This window comes from Phaethon aethereus, assembly GCF_964289735.1.
Source record: "Phaethon aethereus genome assembly, chromosome: 11".
In the NCBI taxonomy this organism is placed as follows: Eukaryota; Metazoa; Chordata; class Aves; order Phaethontiformes; family Phaethontidae; genus Phaethon; species Phaethon aethereus.
Genome location: NC_138587.1, coordinates 20,308,518 through 20,325,808, shown reverse-complemented (window position 1 = coordinate 20,325,808; position 17,291 = coordinate 20,308,518). Strand labels below are relative to the sequence as shown.

The following is a 17,291-nucleotide window of genomic DNA, read 5'->3' as shown; positions in this document are numbered from 1 at the left end:
AAGTTCCATCCTTGTTTACACAAATAAGAGTTGGAAAAGATGGGTTTTCAGATTAGTTTGTCCAAAGCTGAAAGTAGAGCTGAGATTTCATTTTACTCAGTTGCTGTGCTTCTGCTTATGTTTCTGTTAGTGTTTTAATTAGGATCAGGAGTGTGTTTTTGAAGTGAATCTCCTGATAACCCCAGCTTACTGCACCTTGATTCTCACCACAGCACTCTTTGAAGTATGTGGACTATTCTTTTTGGAGGTAACAACCAGCAGGTGTATGTATTCAGGGGTGCACCTGATGTGCTGCAGCTGCTAATGGATTTTCATTAGTGGCTAGGGCTTGTCTGAAGTAAAGCTCCTCTCCCTCAAAAACCAGAGTTTGGGTCTTGTGGCCTCATCACAAGCATTTTGCTCTACTGATCCACCCTAGTGCTTCACCTTAATTGCTAATGCAGACACAGTGTTATAAATGATATCAGGCTTTGCTTCTGTAATTACTGACTCTGCTGTAAATAAATTAAGCTATTTGACACTTGTTAGGTTTTGCTGTTACTGATAAAATAGGTAGCATTTTAATGCATGTTTAGTTCTTAGCTTGTGAATCTATTTCCCGCCTAAAAAGACTGCATAATACTCTGAAAATAAATACCAGAGCAAACATGAAGCCAGTATGTTTTGATACCAAAATCTATGTGGCTATGCACAGCTAGACTGCTTTGTGTACCTGAATCAGTATGGGTGGGTGTCTGCTACAGAACGCTGCAAAATGGAGCCTTGTAGGCATACTGTTCCCAAATGAGCTAGAACATGCCTTGGCATATAACCATAGTTGGTAGTGCTTAAAAAAAAAAAAAATTTTAAATTCAAATACATCAAGGCAATAAGCGTATACTAGTAGTGAAGAGCAATACCAGCATGTTACCACAGGCAAGGATAGTCAGAACATGGAACTGGGTGCAGAATTCAAAATAAAGGTTAGTGTACAATCTGCTGCCTGCAGTAGTGTCCATAAGCAGATGCTTTGAGGAGACCGAAAACAGGACAAGCGTGTATGATTCTTGTCTCATCCTCTCCAAATATTCTTCCATTGTCCAGCTATTTTCAGCTCAGCACTCTTCTACCTACTGTGCTTTGCCTGTTTAACAACCTATGATGGATCTCTTCCAAGAAATACAGTTACTATCCAGTCTTCCCTTGAAACCATATATAAAATTGCTGCTGCATCCCTTGTGTTCTCAGGTGTGCAGTTTAATGAGCTGACTACTCATTGCCTACAAACTTTTGTTTGTGTGGTTTGTACCTGGTATGTACTAGCTTCATTTGATGGCTCCTTGCTCTTGTACTGGAGCGGTCAATCCCTAGACCTATGCTGTCTATGCAGCTCATAATTTTGTGTCTTATCTCCTATATCTCCCCTTAGCCATCTCTTTTTCTGAACTAGTGAGTTCTAGCCTACTCAATGTTGTTTATATAGAAGCCATTCCTTACCTTTGGTGACTTTATTACCTTTTTCTGATCCTTTTCTAATTATGCCATCTGTAGAGATTATAGCTACCTGAAGGGCTTGGAAATCAATAGCATATTTAACGTCTGGGTGAGCGATGGATTTATCGTGGCATCATGATGTCTCTTGTTCTCTATTTCTTTCTAGTAACTATCGACATTTGAGTTTCCTTTTTTTTCCTGCTGGGTACCAAGCCAGTGTTTTCACTGAATTGCCTATTACTACTTCCAAGTCTTGCTCCTGAGTGGTGGTGGTCAAGTCATGTTTCATTACTTTTTATGTGAAGCTAGTATCTTTTCCATGGATATCACTTTTCATTTAACAATGTTGAATTTCATTGGCTGTTTTAGCAACCTGAGGTCATTCTGCAGTCATTCTTTATTCGTGCTTAACAATGTTTATTGTCATCTCACTTCTCAGCCCAATTTGTCTATCTTTTGCAATTGTATTAAATTGAATAAATTTCAGCACAGACCCTTTGCAAAACTCCCACCACAGCAAGAACTGACCGTTTATTCCTAATGCTGTTTCTTATATTTTATTTGGATTTGTCTGTGCTGTGACCTCTGTAGCAGCTTAATTTCCTTCAAAACTTTTCAGAAATTTTTGTAGGCTGTGTGGACCTTTTCCGTATCCTTCATGATTCCTTAAAAGAACTCCAAGAGATTTGCAAAGTAAAAACATGATGGCTTTTACAGAAGCCATGTCCAGTCTTACCAGAGCAAATTGTATTTATCTAGGTATCCATTAATCTTGTACTTCATTATAACTTCTGATTTCTCTAATAAACATATAAGGCTAGCAAGTCTTTAGTTCCCTGACCACCCCAATATCTTTAAAAAAGAATACCACTGTATTTGCCACAGATGGGATACGATATTAATTGAATGAAAAGTGAGTTATGTTTGTGTTTATAATTCAATTTTCATGTTCCATCTGAATGAGTTTAACATAATTATTGTAAACTTTAGAGCTGTCTTATCAGTTGGATTTGTATTTAAACTTTAAGAAATGTATGTAACTAGTTGCTATAAAGTCAATATCCTTAATTCTATTTTAAAACTGAAGCTAAGCTTTGCTTCATAAATGTTTTTACAAAGCAGAAAGTTTGTGATAAAAGATATAATACTCATGCTATATTTGAATAGTGTGGGGGTTTTTAAAGCTTAGCAAGCCTTTCAAAAAAGCCTGTATTTAGATTTGTATTTTTTGCGCTATTCGCGTATACTTAAAATCTGAAATAAATGAAAAGTTAGAGGTTCCCTAAGGTTAATATGCTATGTGTTTTTTATTAATAGAACTACAAAGTTAAATATATTTTTATTTAAATTTATGTGTATATAGTGTACATTATTTTTTGGTAACAGTATTTAAATAAAGTAATGAATACATTTCCTTCATGAAGCCAGAGGTGCTTGAGGTTGATAAATGTTAATAAACATTTTTTTTAAAAGAGGAAGATACATTCTGCAGCACTGTAAATTTGTGGCGTGATCATGTGCCATGAATATTGTATCTGTTCAGAATGTAGATAAGGAAAAGGAGAAGGAGAGAGAGAACAGATTCCTTGAGTTAGCTGACCAAAGACCCACAACTTAATAATGGTATGATAAATTTTGTATCCACAAATTTTTACAACCAGTTATTCTTAAACACTGGCTATATATATTCTGAAGGGTTATATTCATGGGCTTATGAGGAATTTCTTTCCATTAAAAAATGTCATTAAGTATTTTCTTTTTGTTAATATTTTAGTTGTTGCATCAGAAACAAAAATTATACTAAGATGGGCTTCAAAAAATAACTGAAATTGTAAGAGGAAAAAGCCAAACATGGCTGAAACTTTTTAGAAATTCTAATACAAATTTTTCTCAAATAATTTTATATAGGCTTTTTAGTTTTCATACACTTAAAGTGTAATGTAAAATTGGTACTATCATGTGTGGTTCTATTCCTTGCATTAATTTGTTTTTCTTGTTGAAAATGGTGATTCTTCCTCACAGCTAACAAAGATTTATCAGGAAAAAAGTGCTGAAAAATGAAGAACTTAAAACAAATGCAGTGAAGTGCTCTATAGTATTATCTTACCCTGTAATTATTTGGATCTGTTTCTAGGCATAAGACATAATAAAAAAAAATTACATAGCTCAACTATTATATAGTACTTTTTTTGAGATTGCTTAAAGCAATTTACGTTCTACTTTGAAGCAGAATATAGCTAATTGGTATTAGCTATGCAGATAGTTTAAATTGATGATTTAAAACCCCTAGAATGCTACTATTTGTACCTGTTCTACTTGATGAACAATTCTAATAAAAAGGTTACATTACATTTTTATATGCCTTCTAAAATAATATGGGCTAAAGCATAGGTAAAATTTAGATACTAATGGTTCAGTTGTATTAATGCACATCCTTTTCCATAGATCCTAAGACCTTTGATGAAAGGTCATTTATTGCCTATATTACTAGTAAGCTAAAATCTCCTTTGAAAGAGTTGTGATAGTTGAGGTACAAGCTGAGAAGTAAAGGTTATAATACACCTTGGCAGGACACTTGGAAGCATAATATGATGAAGATTTAAAACTCAATGTCAGAAATTGAAAGAAGAAACATCTGTATTTCTGGAAGAGGTGGAGGAACCTTGTGGCAGTATTTTTGTCATCTTACCCTCTTACTCTTTTCCCTAGTGCATCTATTTTCTATGGCTGTCAGTAGTAGGATGTGTAGCTGGGCGAATTTTTGCCCTTATCCACTTCTTCCTGTTGAGCGTGACATTGATTTGTATTTTAGTCATTTTGCAAGTTGGATCGCTTTAGAATGTAGAAGCTTTTTCAGGTCAATTTTCTTCAACTTAGGCTGCCCACCCAAGGATAAGTTCATCATCAACGCAGGTTATATATCAGATTACTGTCTAATGCTGAGATGAGTGCTCTTTGCTCCTAGTATTATGTGTTTTACTACATCAATAACAGGACACTAAACCTACACTACAATCCTATCTCCACTGTATAGATGTATCTTAAATATCCCAGACTATTCAACTGTTCTAAAATGGATATAAATACCCTGCAACGAAGGAAAAGCTTCCATATATACTCATTAACAATGATTACTTCACTGAAAGTAAGGATGAAAGTAGTTGTCTTCTGCTTCGTGGTCTTCTTCGGTTTCATGATCGTCTTCTGCTTCATGGTATTCTTCTGGTGTTAAGAATCGTCGAAACACTGGTATTCTTAGCTGAGTTGACTTGTTGACATTAATATTTTGTTCACCATAATAAATGGTTCGAATGTGAGGGAAGCAAAAGAATGCATATGTGCTCATTGGAATTGTAAGCTTATTTTGATCCACCCGTATATAGGTTAATTGGTTGATGTTCATTGGATCAATAGATGGACACATCAAAGTAACATTTATGACTGTAAGAGAGAAAAATACTAATTAAAATACAGAAAATTGTTATATTTAAGACCTGTTGCAAAAGTGAAACTACTTGTGTGTTGAAATTTAAAACGTAAAATATTTTTGTGGTGCACAATATTACTATAAACCTTGCTTTTGTCTTAAATCAGTTTTGTAAATGACAGCAATAACAATTTTGGCATTTGCAAAGTCTAAGGTTGTGGGGTAACAAAAAAAAAAAAGATTACCACTACAATTTGTAATTACTATTTTATGTGAATGGAGTATTGTCATAATTTCTTGTCTCTGTATATGTTTTTATCAACTGCCTAATCAGAAGCAAGTTTCTAAAAGGTTTTAGCTTGTTATATGAAAAGCTGGTGTAAACTTTCACAAAAAAATGCAAATGAGGGGTAAGATGCAAAAATAAAACCCTTTCTAATTTCACCCTTGTTTGGTCTCAACTAAGCAAGGATATGTTTACACTGCATCTTGAAGATGGGATGATGTTCTTCCTGCACTGTAAGCTGATCAAAAGCTACCTAGCTGCAATTTGCTCTTGAGAAGTAGCTCTGGCTCAGTGCCCCATTAGCTGGTTAGTTCAAAGCATGAAGAGCTCGGCTCACCTCTCTGCAAAGGACATCAGAGTACCTCTTGAACAACATGCAAGTTTGGATGACTGCTGGCTTCTGTGCTTAGTTTAAACATGAGCTAACTGAGAAGCTGTAAGGTGGCAGGTCCTCGAAACCAAGGGTGCAATAAAAGAAATGTTTCTGATAGTATTTAATGTAGGCTAAAAGTTCTTAATCCTGGATGATAAGGAAAATATGCCATCCCCCTCCCACAACCAATGCCAAAATCCACTAAGTTTTCTGCTTTTAAAGAATTGCAACCATCAACATACTTTCAATGTCATTGTCTTCAATATACAAATGCTGCAGACTTCGTGGAATATAGAATACTTGTTTCAATTTGTTATGTCCAAGATTAAGTTCTAGAAGGTTGGGTAGATTAAAGGTGTTGCGTGGAATGTTCTGCAGGTTATTGTGGGACATTCTTAAAGCAATGATTTTTGGAAGTCTGTTGAAATAGTTTTCTGGAATATAAGAAATCGAGTTATTTTCAAGAGAGAGATACATGAGTGACGATGGTAGATCAGGAGGCATAGTCTGTAATTTGTTGTTGCATAAGTTGAGCTGCATTAAATTTTTCATGTTTGAAAAGGGTTTTCCTTTGAGTACCGAGTCATCAAGAAAGTTATTGCAAAGGTCAAGCATGGTTATGTTAGGTAATCCTTCCAATGCGTTTCCAGATAACCGAGAAATCTTATTGAAACCAAGGAGGAGTCTCTCTAGAGATCTGGGGAGTGGGAATGGAAATTCTTCTAATTCATTATGTTGTAAATGAAGCTGCACTAAGCTTGAATGTTTGGCAAAAACACCATGGTCAATCATATGAAATTTAATTTTGTTGTGACTGAGGTTAATTTCTCTTAAGAAGGTAACATTAGTGAATGGTCCTGCAGGCACAGCTTCAATATCGTTGTTTTGCAGATAAAGTTGCTGGACATGAGTAGGGATATTTGGTATTGTCTTAAGTTTTCGATGATCACAGTACATTGATAATGGAAAAGCTGGTGGACAAAAGCATTCTCTGGCACACTCAACTGGAAAAGGAAAGCGAGGAACTTCAGCTTGTGTATTTGGATTAAAATAATATGGCTGTTGATGATCTGACTCCTCATCATAGTCATCCTCAAAATCATAGTCTTCATATTGACAAAAGACCGTCACAGCCCAGAGGAGGTGAATGATTGATAGCTGGCTTATACTCCCCATGTTTAAATTTGTATGTTGTATCCTGTTGATGAGAAGGAAAAGTAAGTTTCTTGGATAGCCATAGAGTAAATCACATAAAAGTTTCAGTTTTAAGAAGTAGTGATATAAAGTAAGTAGAATAATGCATATTTTTGGCAACATTGTCAGGACATTATTAGCAAGACAGAGTTTTAATCTGTATCTTCCAGCCGTAAACAAATACATGGTCCTTGAAGTAAACGTGAAGTTTCCCTGTCTGACTTCAGACAAGGAACAGGTTTCTACCTGTGCTGTGTGCCTGTTACTGAAGGATACCATAGCTCTTGCAAGTATTAAAAAAATCCCAGTCTTAATTACTTTCTCACTTTAATTTATTACAGAGAAGTTGCAATAGGACTTTTTATATGAAGTGGTATAGTTTGAGGTACTGCGAACTTTCCAGCATAATGGGTTAAGCATCAGCCTTACAAGTCACTTTGAAGTGGGTGCAGATGGAATTCCTGAGCAACTTTTCTTCCTCAGAGCTTTGGAAACACATAGATAGCCTTATTAAACTTGGTCAAGATGAAAACTTTTTTTGTAAATGCATTATTTTTTTTTCTCACTATGACCTTGCCCTGCACAAATGATGCATGGTCACTATCATAGAAGTTGTTGTTTGGAAGGGACTTTTGGCAATCATATAGGCCAGCCTGGTGCTCCAAGTGTTTCCATCTCCAGCAAGTAGTTTTGATCAGCCTAGGCTTTGTCTGCGGGAGCCTTGAAAATCTTCAGAGGTGGAATTCCAGCATCTCTCTAAATAACCCAGGTTAATGTTGTACTATACTCCTTGTGAAGAAATTTGCTAGTCTAAATAAGCATCCAAGCCATGGCTTCTGTCTGTTGTTCTTATTTCTAAAGAAAGTTATTTTTTTAAAAATATATTTCTTAACTAAGGTGAGGTAACTGTTTCCATAAATAGAATAGCAAAATAGATTACGCTGAAACATTGTATTTTATGTAAAATAGAAATTTATATGGCATTGGTGATTCTATGTTCTGGGGTATTTTATGTTGTTTTTCTATTTTCTGCAAAACATAGTTGATCTGTTAAATTTTTATCATCACTAATGCTTTGTACTTTTTCTGTTTCTGTCATTTAAATAAATCAAATACCATTCAGCCATTGTGTACTGCACATCATGTAAAATCTTCATTGATCAAGTTTTCTTTATAGTCTTCCTATGCTTCTGTAGTCATATGTTCTTTATACACGTGAACTAATTTGCCTTCAAAGTACCCTTCTGAGGTGAAGTACTGATGTTGTGAAAGACAAGTAATTTTGTATGTCAACTCTCTGATGCTCAAAGCGGGACTAACATTTTAGAGCAATTCTGTTTGGTTAGAGGAACCCTATTATTTGGCAGACTTAGAGTTGTGAATCATGTCAAGCTGTTCAGCTCAAACAACAGATGAGTCAAAATGTAACATTGCAGGTCAAAGCACATAAACCATGGAAAATTTTGAGACCTTGCTCAGTATAGTATGGGAACCCTGAGGCACAGCAGAGCAGGTAATATCTGTTTCTTTGATAACGACATTCATGTTTCTTATCAAGGGACTCTTCTTTTTGTGATGCTCTTAATATTTATTTTTTTTACCAAACACAATTAATTGGTAACAAAGGAGATGAGACTTACAAATGCTAATTTCCTATGCTTCATAGTGGTGCTTGATGCCTAATACATGATGTATTCTACAAATTGAACATGAGAGAATTCTAAGAAAAAAATAGTAACAAAATCATGGAATTTAATACATGCTCATAATCTTCCTGTATTGCACACAGCCCGTGTGTGACTGGCTGGGTGAAATCATCTGTAGTACAGCCTAACTCGCATTTCTATCTTTGGCATCATTTGTATTTGAATGTTCCTTTAATCAAGTTTCAAAACTGATTAAAATTTTAGAAACAGGTTTGGATCGAGTCAGTTGTTTGGAACCCCGCTGTAGGTAGGTCCTCAGGAAAGATATAGTCTCCATATCCCTACAGCATCATCAGATGTCTGAACCAATCTAAATAGCAGAAATATGTCTACATAAAGAGCAGCCTCGCACTAAAAGCATTGCATAAATGCACTATGGTGATATGCTTTGCAAGCATTTGCTGGGTTGAGAAGCAATGCTGTGCTTCAGGAGGAATTAACTGTTTTTTAGATTTCAAGCAGTGTATATTGGGAGAATACCTTATTACCATATTTCTAACTTCTATATAAAATCTGTCTCTAAATCCAACGACTTGATTCTGGTTTTCGTGAACAGGTCCTTACACTATCTGTCCCCCGTGCCTATTTCATGTTCTTGGTTTCCTTTTGATTCCTCCCTTTCAGTTTCTGTCCAGAACTTTAGCTTTACCTTCTGATTCTATTCTCTCAGCACTTCTACTAGGTGTCACAAAATTTCAAGTTAATAATTTTTGGCTCAGTGCCACAATAGTCCTTAGAAATCAGGAGGAACAACTTGGGGAAAGTCCTGCTCGGTTTAAAGAAAAAGCTTATCTAGGCCTTCATGCAATTGATCCACTTGCCATGTAGACAATGTGAAGAGAACTATCATCACTTCAGATGGAATGACAAGTAATAGGTACCAAAGTCTCCCACTGGTTTTATGGAGAGAGAGGAGCTGGTATATGGTGGGATTTTTTTTATACCTTGGCTATAGTTGAGTGCATTTTTGGTACAATAGTAACTGTCCTGCCAGGCTTGTAGGTCATGTTTCAAAGCACTGAGATACTAACACTTCACAAAATATTTCGAAGAATTTAACTACCTTTAAAACAAAGAGTTGTGTCAGGTGAAACTTGATAATGGGAGATGCAAGTCAGATGCACACAATATGACAAATTGCATACTTACAAAATTGAAAGAAAATAGAAAATCATAGAAGCATGATTCTCTGCTATCTGTTATGAACTCAAAGCTTAATAACTATTTGTAAGCAGTTTACTAGCTGAAAGCTAAAAATTATATAACATGCATGAATCACTCTTAACTGCAAAAATAACACAATCGTTTTGTTTTATTCCTGCTTAACAAGAAAACTTACTCTTTGGAAGTCTGCGAAGCTGAAGTTGTAGAGGGCAGCAAGCTATTGTGCTGATGAAATCATCTGAGAAATAGCCTAACACAGCTGGCGGAACAAAAGATTTCTCTAAGCCATATTTTGTGGTGAGGAGCCTTGTGGGAAGGCAAAACAAAATCATAGCCTTAGCCTCTCTTCTGATTTGCCAGTAAAAAAAAAAAGTTTTGTGCCACATCATCAGTTACTGTAGATGCTGTGTCACAATTCTGTGAAGCGATTTCTCGCAATTATTTGCAAGATTCTCTTGGTGTTTACCAGTTACCATTAAAAAACAAAAAATTGAGAGAGTAAGTCTTCAACAAAAATTACAGAGGTCATTAGTTCATAGTGCGGTTTCAACTACAATGATTCAGTTATGCAAAGGATTTGTCCTCTGGAGGATGAAGTTAAGAAACAGTAAAAAAATTAACCTTATCAACATTGAGAGAAAGTATGTGCTACAGAAAAGGTCTTATGAACATCTTCCATTTTATACTTTTTTTTTCCCCTCCACGATCCATATTTCCTGTTTCCTTCCTGCAAAGTTGTTGTGCTGTATAGTGCTGTTGGTATGGTGGTGTACTTCTCAGTGTTGTTTTAAAGTTGAAGTTCAGTATTCACAGTAAGTTTCCAACATGTTTTTGCTAAGTTGTATGGCAAGAGCATAAATCTTCCTATGAAGAAGACAAGTATGACGTGATATAAAGCATTTTACTGAAGAAAAATATTTTTCATAGCTTTTAAGAGGGAGAAAAAAGGCATGATTATCTGCTTTTGCTGCTATATGGTACTTGAATAATGGTGATATATGCAAAAAATGGAGTAAAAGGACAATTTTTTTTGTTGAAGTAAGATGCTTTCTGAATTAATTTGTCAAAAGCATTTAATTATGCTTTTAGTTTGGTAAAAAAATTACATCATTACAAAATTATTCACAAGGAATAATCTGGTTCTTAAAAAATTTTAAGTTCCTTAGAGGTATCATATTTGAGAAAATAATACAATAGTAAGGTTTACTTCTTTTTTTGCTTTTGAGCTTCCTGAAGCTGATGATTTGCTTGACATTTTCAAGTTTCCTCTGTAATATTGAGGACAAGAACATTGTTTAAGAAGATAAATCGTGCATGATTCTAACATTTGGGTGTAAAGAAAAGCACCAGAAGTCGTGACCAAAATAATATTGTATGAGTTGGCAATACGGGAACTAAAATAAAGCAGTCAGGTATTTATGTAGAGAATACAGAATACAAGGAAGAGGTTGAAAGAGTAAAACTAAAACTACATAATCTTTTATTAACTGTAAATAATTGAATAGCTACATTGTGCCACTAAATCCAAGTAATACTAGACAACAAAAGTAACTGTTTTTTTAAAAATAATTAGAATAGATTCATAATGATAAATGAAAAAAATACCACCAAGTTTGTTATGCCAGTTAGTAAAATGTTATTTGCTGCTACAAAGTTTGGGGTTTTTTTAAGCACAAGACAATATGCTGCAAACTTTGGGAAGCTCTGTTGTATTAACAGTTCTAGATAAAACATATGCAAAAATTAAAATTAGGTTCCCTAAAGATAAAAATTGGACCAAATTATAATTTTAATTTCATACCTGATATTTTTCTATCATTTTCTACTACTGATTGTGTCCCAGATCCTCTTAAGCTATGAGGAGACTGAAAATTTCATGATGCATTTAAAAATCCATGGTCACAGAGCAAAAGTGTCCTTTGGAAAAACTGTAGCAAAGCTCTTGATTTAAAGCATGTTTAGCTGCAGAAGATGATTCAGATCTAGCCACGGGATATATTAAGACTCAGTTCCTTTTTTGTTGTATGAGCTATCTTGGATACAAACAAGTCTATACTTTGTGATCTTGGTCAAATTGTGTGGTTTGATCTTTTCTTAGTTTTCATTTGAGGTATGGTAGGAATTTCCTTACAAGGAGAATGATGAGAGGATTTACTTTAACATCATTCATGTAAGACTTCTTGTTTCAAAGGCTGAGAGAAATATATTAAGTTTTCATTATGTCTTGGTTTTCAGTTTTTAAAAATATTTTGTAAGGACTTATGGTGGAATTTGTGATTTTTTTTCATTTTATTTATGCAGTTGGGATGCAAAGCGAGATGTATGTCAAGCTAGAAGTCAGACTTGGCTTGAGGCTGATTTATTTTCTGAAAGCAAACTTGGATGGATCCGTTTTGTAAATTAAAATGTTTGACATTTTGCCATCTTCATTAAACCCATTCAGCTTATGAGACTTGTTAGCTTTCTCAACTTTGGTTCTTAACTGAAGGCTTAAGAAAGGCTGTTATAATATTCTGTAATTTTAAGTTTCCTTAGCTAGTTGAGTACGAATCAACTTTTAAAAATTTGAAATTTCCAAATTTTAGCCAAAATATTCTTAGAATATGTAAAGAAGGTAACCAGTGGCACTGAGGTGAATGGGACTGGCTCTGATATAATAAGGAATAAGTTATACTGCTTGGCCTTTTCTGTATATTCACCATTTTACTGTAAAAGATTGTTGGGTTTCTTTGGGTTTCTTCCGCCCACAACTTATAACGATCCATAGAAAGGAAAAAAAAAGTGCATATTGTTCATAGAGGATTAAAGAAAATCAAGTGAAGCTAAGCTGTGTGAGTTAAAACTGAGAACTGTCTTGAAAGCATGATCTCACTAGTATTAGGTAGTCCTTCAGCTAAAGTCTGGCCATGCTGTCAGATATCTGAAGGAAAAACTCAAGCTCAAAATTTTAAAATCCTCAGTTGACAACTTTGAAGGTATTCTGTGTTTTCGTTTGTTACTGTAAGTGATTGCATGGTAGAAAAGAGAATGCATGATCAAATATAATGAGGAAGTTTGAATATTGTAATTTGGTTCCTCATAAAGCCTGTGGGTTTCTGAAGTAAGAAACAGCCTTAGGCATTTATCATCTCGGCTGGGCTGCACTTCAAAGTCAGATTGTAGGCACAGACACTCTTTGCATCCTGATTTCTAGGTTTTAACTGGCAGTCCACAAACACTGTCAGCAGACCACCTGCAGCCTGTATGAGTCTCATATGTGATATGCGAGGGCACTTCTTATTTGTGCTTGCCATCAACAAAACTAATTGATTATCAAGACTGTAGTGGCTGCTGGATTTGTTTATCCTGTGCCAGAAGTAATCTGCAAATTCGGTGACTGAAGCATAGAGCTCTCGGCAAATCAAGATACTGAACTGCTTGATCTTGCAGAGTCTCCAGCCCAGCCAGAGCCCAGAGCACTCTTTTAATAATAGCTTTTACAGACATCATGTTATTCTGCTCTTCAGTGGAAAGTCATTCTAGGAGCATGTCCCTGTGTGAATATGCATTTTTAAAGGTTGTGATGAGGCAAGACCCAATCTGTTTAAAAAAGGAAAGGAAGACAGAGCTGTCTGTGCCATGTGTGGGGCTTACTGTTGCCTCTGACCTGAACCTTGTTGTGTGGTCTCTGCTTATTTCCTGTTTAGTAGGTGGTGTTAAAAGATAAAAACTCTGGCAACCCTCATGTTACACAGCCTGTTTTATACGTGTTGCTAGGAGCCACTAGAAAGAACATGTTGAGCAACTGAAAGCAGTTGAGTTTACAAAAAGTATTTTTGAAAAATAGTTCCTGAGATTTGCTAGACTGTAGATTTTGCATATATTTGTTAAATGGTACTCTGAACTAACTTTCTTCATTGACTCTTCTAATCAGAGACAGGCTGTGGTTGCTGGTTGATTTTTATAACTTGAATATGCATGCTACAACCATGTATTTGAAGAGGAAATTAAAGATGTTTTGTATAGCTTTTATGACTGTGTTTCAAGAATGTGCTTTTCGGGTGACCATGCAGTCCTAAAAGAATGAAAAAATTAAAAATTGCCCTATATATTTAGTAGAAGATAGTGTAAGTTGGTGGGTATCCGAAGCCGTGTGATGGGTTCATTGGGTGCTTATTATTTTTCTGAAATATGAACATGTCTTTTCCTCTCGTCCATGCTGTGGGATATGGAGGATTTTTTTTGTCCATATTTTCTCCACCTCCTTCACTTACGTGGATTTGCTGATTCCGAATTGAATAATCTCCTTTCTTTTTGTTCTGCCTTATTACTAATCATTCCTTTACTTATGGAAATTGTTGAATTTTTCTCACATTCTACTTTTTCTGTATTTCTGTATTCTTCTTATTCTGTATTTTTAAACTGTGTACTTTTTGTGTTTTGCTTTTAAAAAAAAACATACCTTTGAAGCATATTACTAGCTAACAAATGCAACTACATTTGGATCTCAAAGACCAATCCTTTGTACAGAACAGTCATTTGTACAGAACAAATGACTGAGAGCAAGACCTTATTGACCTCATAACATAGGAGTTAATATATTCCCATAGGCAATTGTTTAGTAACTTCTATTAATAAACAGTAATACATTGAATTTTTAGAGCCAAATTCACTAGAAGCATCTATGCACCTAGGAGCAATGCTTTAGGAAGCCCTGATCTCATTAGATGATTGGTTAAACATGTGCATAAGGATGTGCAGGGAACAATTTGTATTGCATTTTGTTTCGCTGCAAAAGTTAAGTACCAAGCCTCATGGCATGTTCAAATTTGTAATACTGAAGCTTTTTGAATGGAAAGGTGGGTGTGAGGTTTTTTGCTATGACACTATCAATTTACAATAATGGATAATTGACTTTGAAAGACTAATAGAAGAGGAGGGTTTTAACTTTTTTCTGAATGTATTGCTGTGGTAGAAACCTTAGAATTCTGTAATACTATATTGGGAGGGGTTACTTTTTTTGAGATATGGATTTTTCTTTCTAAAGCAGAGGCATTTAAATAGTCCATAGTATAAAGTTTCTACTACCACAATAACAAGTAATCATAAACAATTGATACTGGTATAATAAAATGAGTTCAAAATTCATCTAAGCAGTAATATCTGTAGCAAATAGTGTCTGGTTACTCTAAAACACCCTGGATTTGTCTGAAATTATAAGTCTCTTCTGAGGAGAGTCACTGTTGTCAACTGTCGCTTATATTTTTAGTAATTGAATAGTTTGTTTAGCAAATATACTTTGCTTTATACTTTGTATTGTTATACAGCCTAGTTTGGTTCTTCCAAGATAGATGATGTTGGGCTCTATTTTCCTCCCACGTGGAGTTCTAGGATATTACCTGTTTAATTGGAGATTGTATATCTGTGATTACACCAATATAAAATGGAAGTGGCTGCCTGGTCTTGCAACCACTGTTTACTGGTGCAGGTATATTAATTTTCTTGAGGCAGCATTAGCAATTGGACTTCAAACTTTACCGTAGCCTTTGTTTTGCCTGATTTGTGTCCTATACAAAATTATATAGATGATCATAGTATATGACAGGTGTCTTGCACTCATTAATAAACAAAAGAAAGAAGCATTGTAAATAAAACTAAGAGAACATACAGTGTTTTGTAATGGAGGAAAGTCAGAAACGTAATATAGCTGAATGTAGTACCAATCCAAGCTGGTAAGTCCAAATACAGTCATACCCTTTGTACTTATTGTTTCTGTAACAGTTTATTCAGTGTTATTTATTTAAGATAGCATAAAATGACACTCTTTTTATAATTACCATTTTAAAAAATATTAATATATCAGTTCTTTTGGAGCTTAGGCATCATGTCTTTAAAAAAAAAAAATCAGCAAAATCTGAGGACTGTCATCTTAATATGTGAGGTTGATTAGAAACTTGCTGCTCACACGGAGAGCATTCTTAGCATCCACTTTAACTTCATTCTATGACTGTGTTCCAAAGCAGGCAATTCTGCTCATGTATTTCAAACGTAACTGCCAACTTCAATGCCCCAGGTTGATAGATGCCTAAAAGAGATAATGTGAATTCTATCCTATCTTAATAATTTATTTTAATACCTTATTCATTAGCTTATTTCATTCATTCATAGCTATGTACTTCATGCATTTTTGTCAAAAGAACTAGAAAATGTGTCTGCAACTTCAGATTGTTCCCATATTTGCATCCAGTCTGCAAATCATATGTTTATAGCCAAAAAAAAAAAAAGAGCTTTTTTTTCTCCTTAGGCACTTTCAGGCAAGGATAAGTAGTAGTTGTCCAAATTACCTGCCAAAGAATTCCTGAATGATCATGCATAGGAAAATGTTTTGCATTAGCAGAAATTTTCCCCTTGTACGTGATGGAAAGTGCTTCCCATTTACTCTTTTGAGTGTGTTTAAGAATGAAGGTCTTTTACTTGTTTTTACAATGACTATAGAATGTGTTTCTTTTTGTGGTAGATGTGTTGTAAATATTGCTCTGGAAATGTTCAAACTGTCCTACCTTGTGGTGCAGAAGATTTTGCCAGGCAGCCTTTTAGCTCTCTCCAGTAGTCTGGAAACTGGAGATCATCCTTAAACTGGTTCTTAATTTCTATTATCCCTCTTTCTTCCAAAGACTAAATCCTCTCATTTTAGCGCAAGACCTTGTAATGCTGGTATCACAGCCAGCGTTACATTTATGGCCTTCAGTGTATTTTTTTCTGCAGTCAAAATCTGTGACTTTGAAACTTTCATATAAACACCAAGTAGCATTACACGTCATTCATCTGTAATCTGGCATATTCTTTTATACGGAAAGATGTAATCTCTGCACCCTTTATTTCTTTCAGTCGCTCTCCATTTTGTTTGGATTTTCTTTAAATAATATTAACGTTGTTTTGGAAGAGATACTTGCCCGTGCACCTATATTCTGCCTGACATAAAATAAATGTGTTATTTGATTTATGGCAAGTAATAAAATTGAAGTGTTTTTCTACTGTTTGAATAATTTGTGAGTCACAGCTCCTTCTTGGCAGAGCTGAGACAACGTCTCATAGTTATTTTATCCAAGCACTCTGTCAGGAAGTCTTCTGTTTCTTCTATCATTAGCCATTCTGAGATTCTTGAAAGCCTTATGGCTGCTTCTGGTTAGGGGTTCGCACTTAAAACAGTGTAAATTTTGATGGCCATTTCATTAGGGAGGATGAGTTGATCTAGGCATTAATTACAGATCTTTCATGGTAGTTAACCAAGTGTCCTTGTTGTCTTACGTCATGCTTCTGATATCTGACATGTCTGACACATGTCTTGTCCTATCACTTTTTGAGAGTGGAGGTAATGCGTGCAACTATTTGTAGCCAAAATATTAACATCCATAATGCTTTCTTTTTAAAAAATAAATTAAAAAAAATAAATGTAACTGCGTCTTGGGGGATGGCATGAAACCAGTGCTTTGAGTGATTAGATTGAACTCTATCAGAACTGAGCCAATAGTAGTAGCTGCCTTTAAAAATGTTAATATTGTGTATGACTGCAAAACGGCTGTCCAAAACTCTCTTCACGTCTTTGCCAAACACTGGGCTTATTGCTGAAACCTCTAAATGTATGTTATGAAAGCAGTCACAGACACATGACTGGTGTAATTGTTAGAA

At 35.0% G+C, this 17,291-nt stretch overlaps 2 protein-coding genes across 4 annotated transcripts in view; one reads left to right on the top strand and one right to left on the bottom strand.

Moving 5' to 3' along the window:
• The window catches only part of CENPP (centromere protein P), a gene marked incomplete at its 3' end in the record, with an annotated part of 144,984 nt that overhangs the window by 35,903 nt on the left and 91,790 nt on the right, over positions 1-17,291 (top strand). The window lies entirely within an intron of this gene.
• Positions 4,610-6,735, bottom strand: OMD (osteomodulin; the record flags this gene model as incomplete). Its single annotated transcript, XM_082004644.1, has 2 exons — positions 4,610-4,914; positions 5,802-6,735. The coding sequence occupies 2 exons, from the start codon at positions 6,733-6,735 to the stop codon at positions 4,610-4,612; spliced, it is 1,239 nt and encodes a 412-aa protein (XP_081860770.1).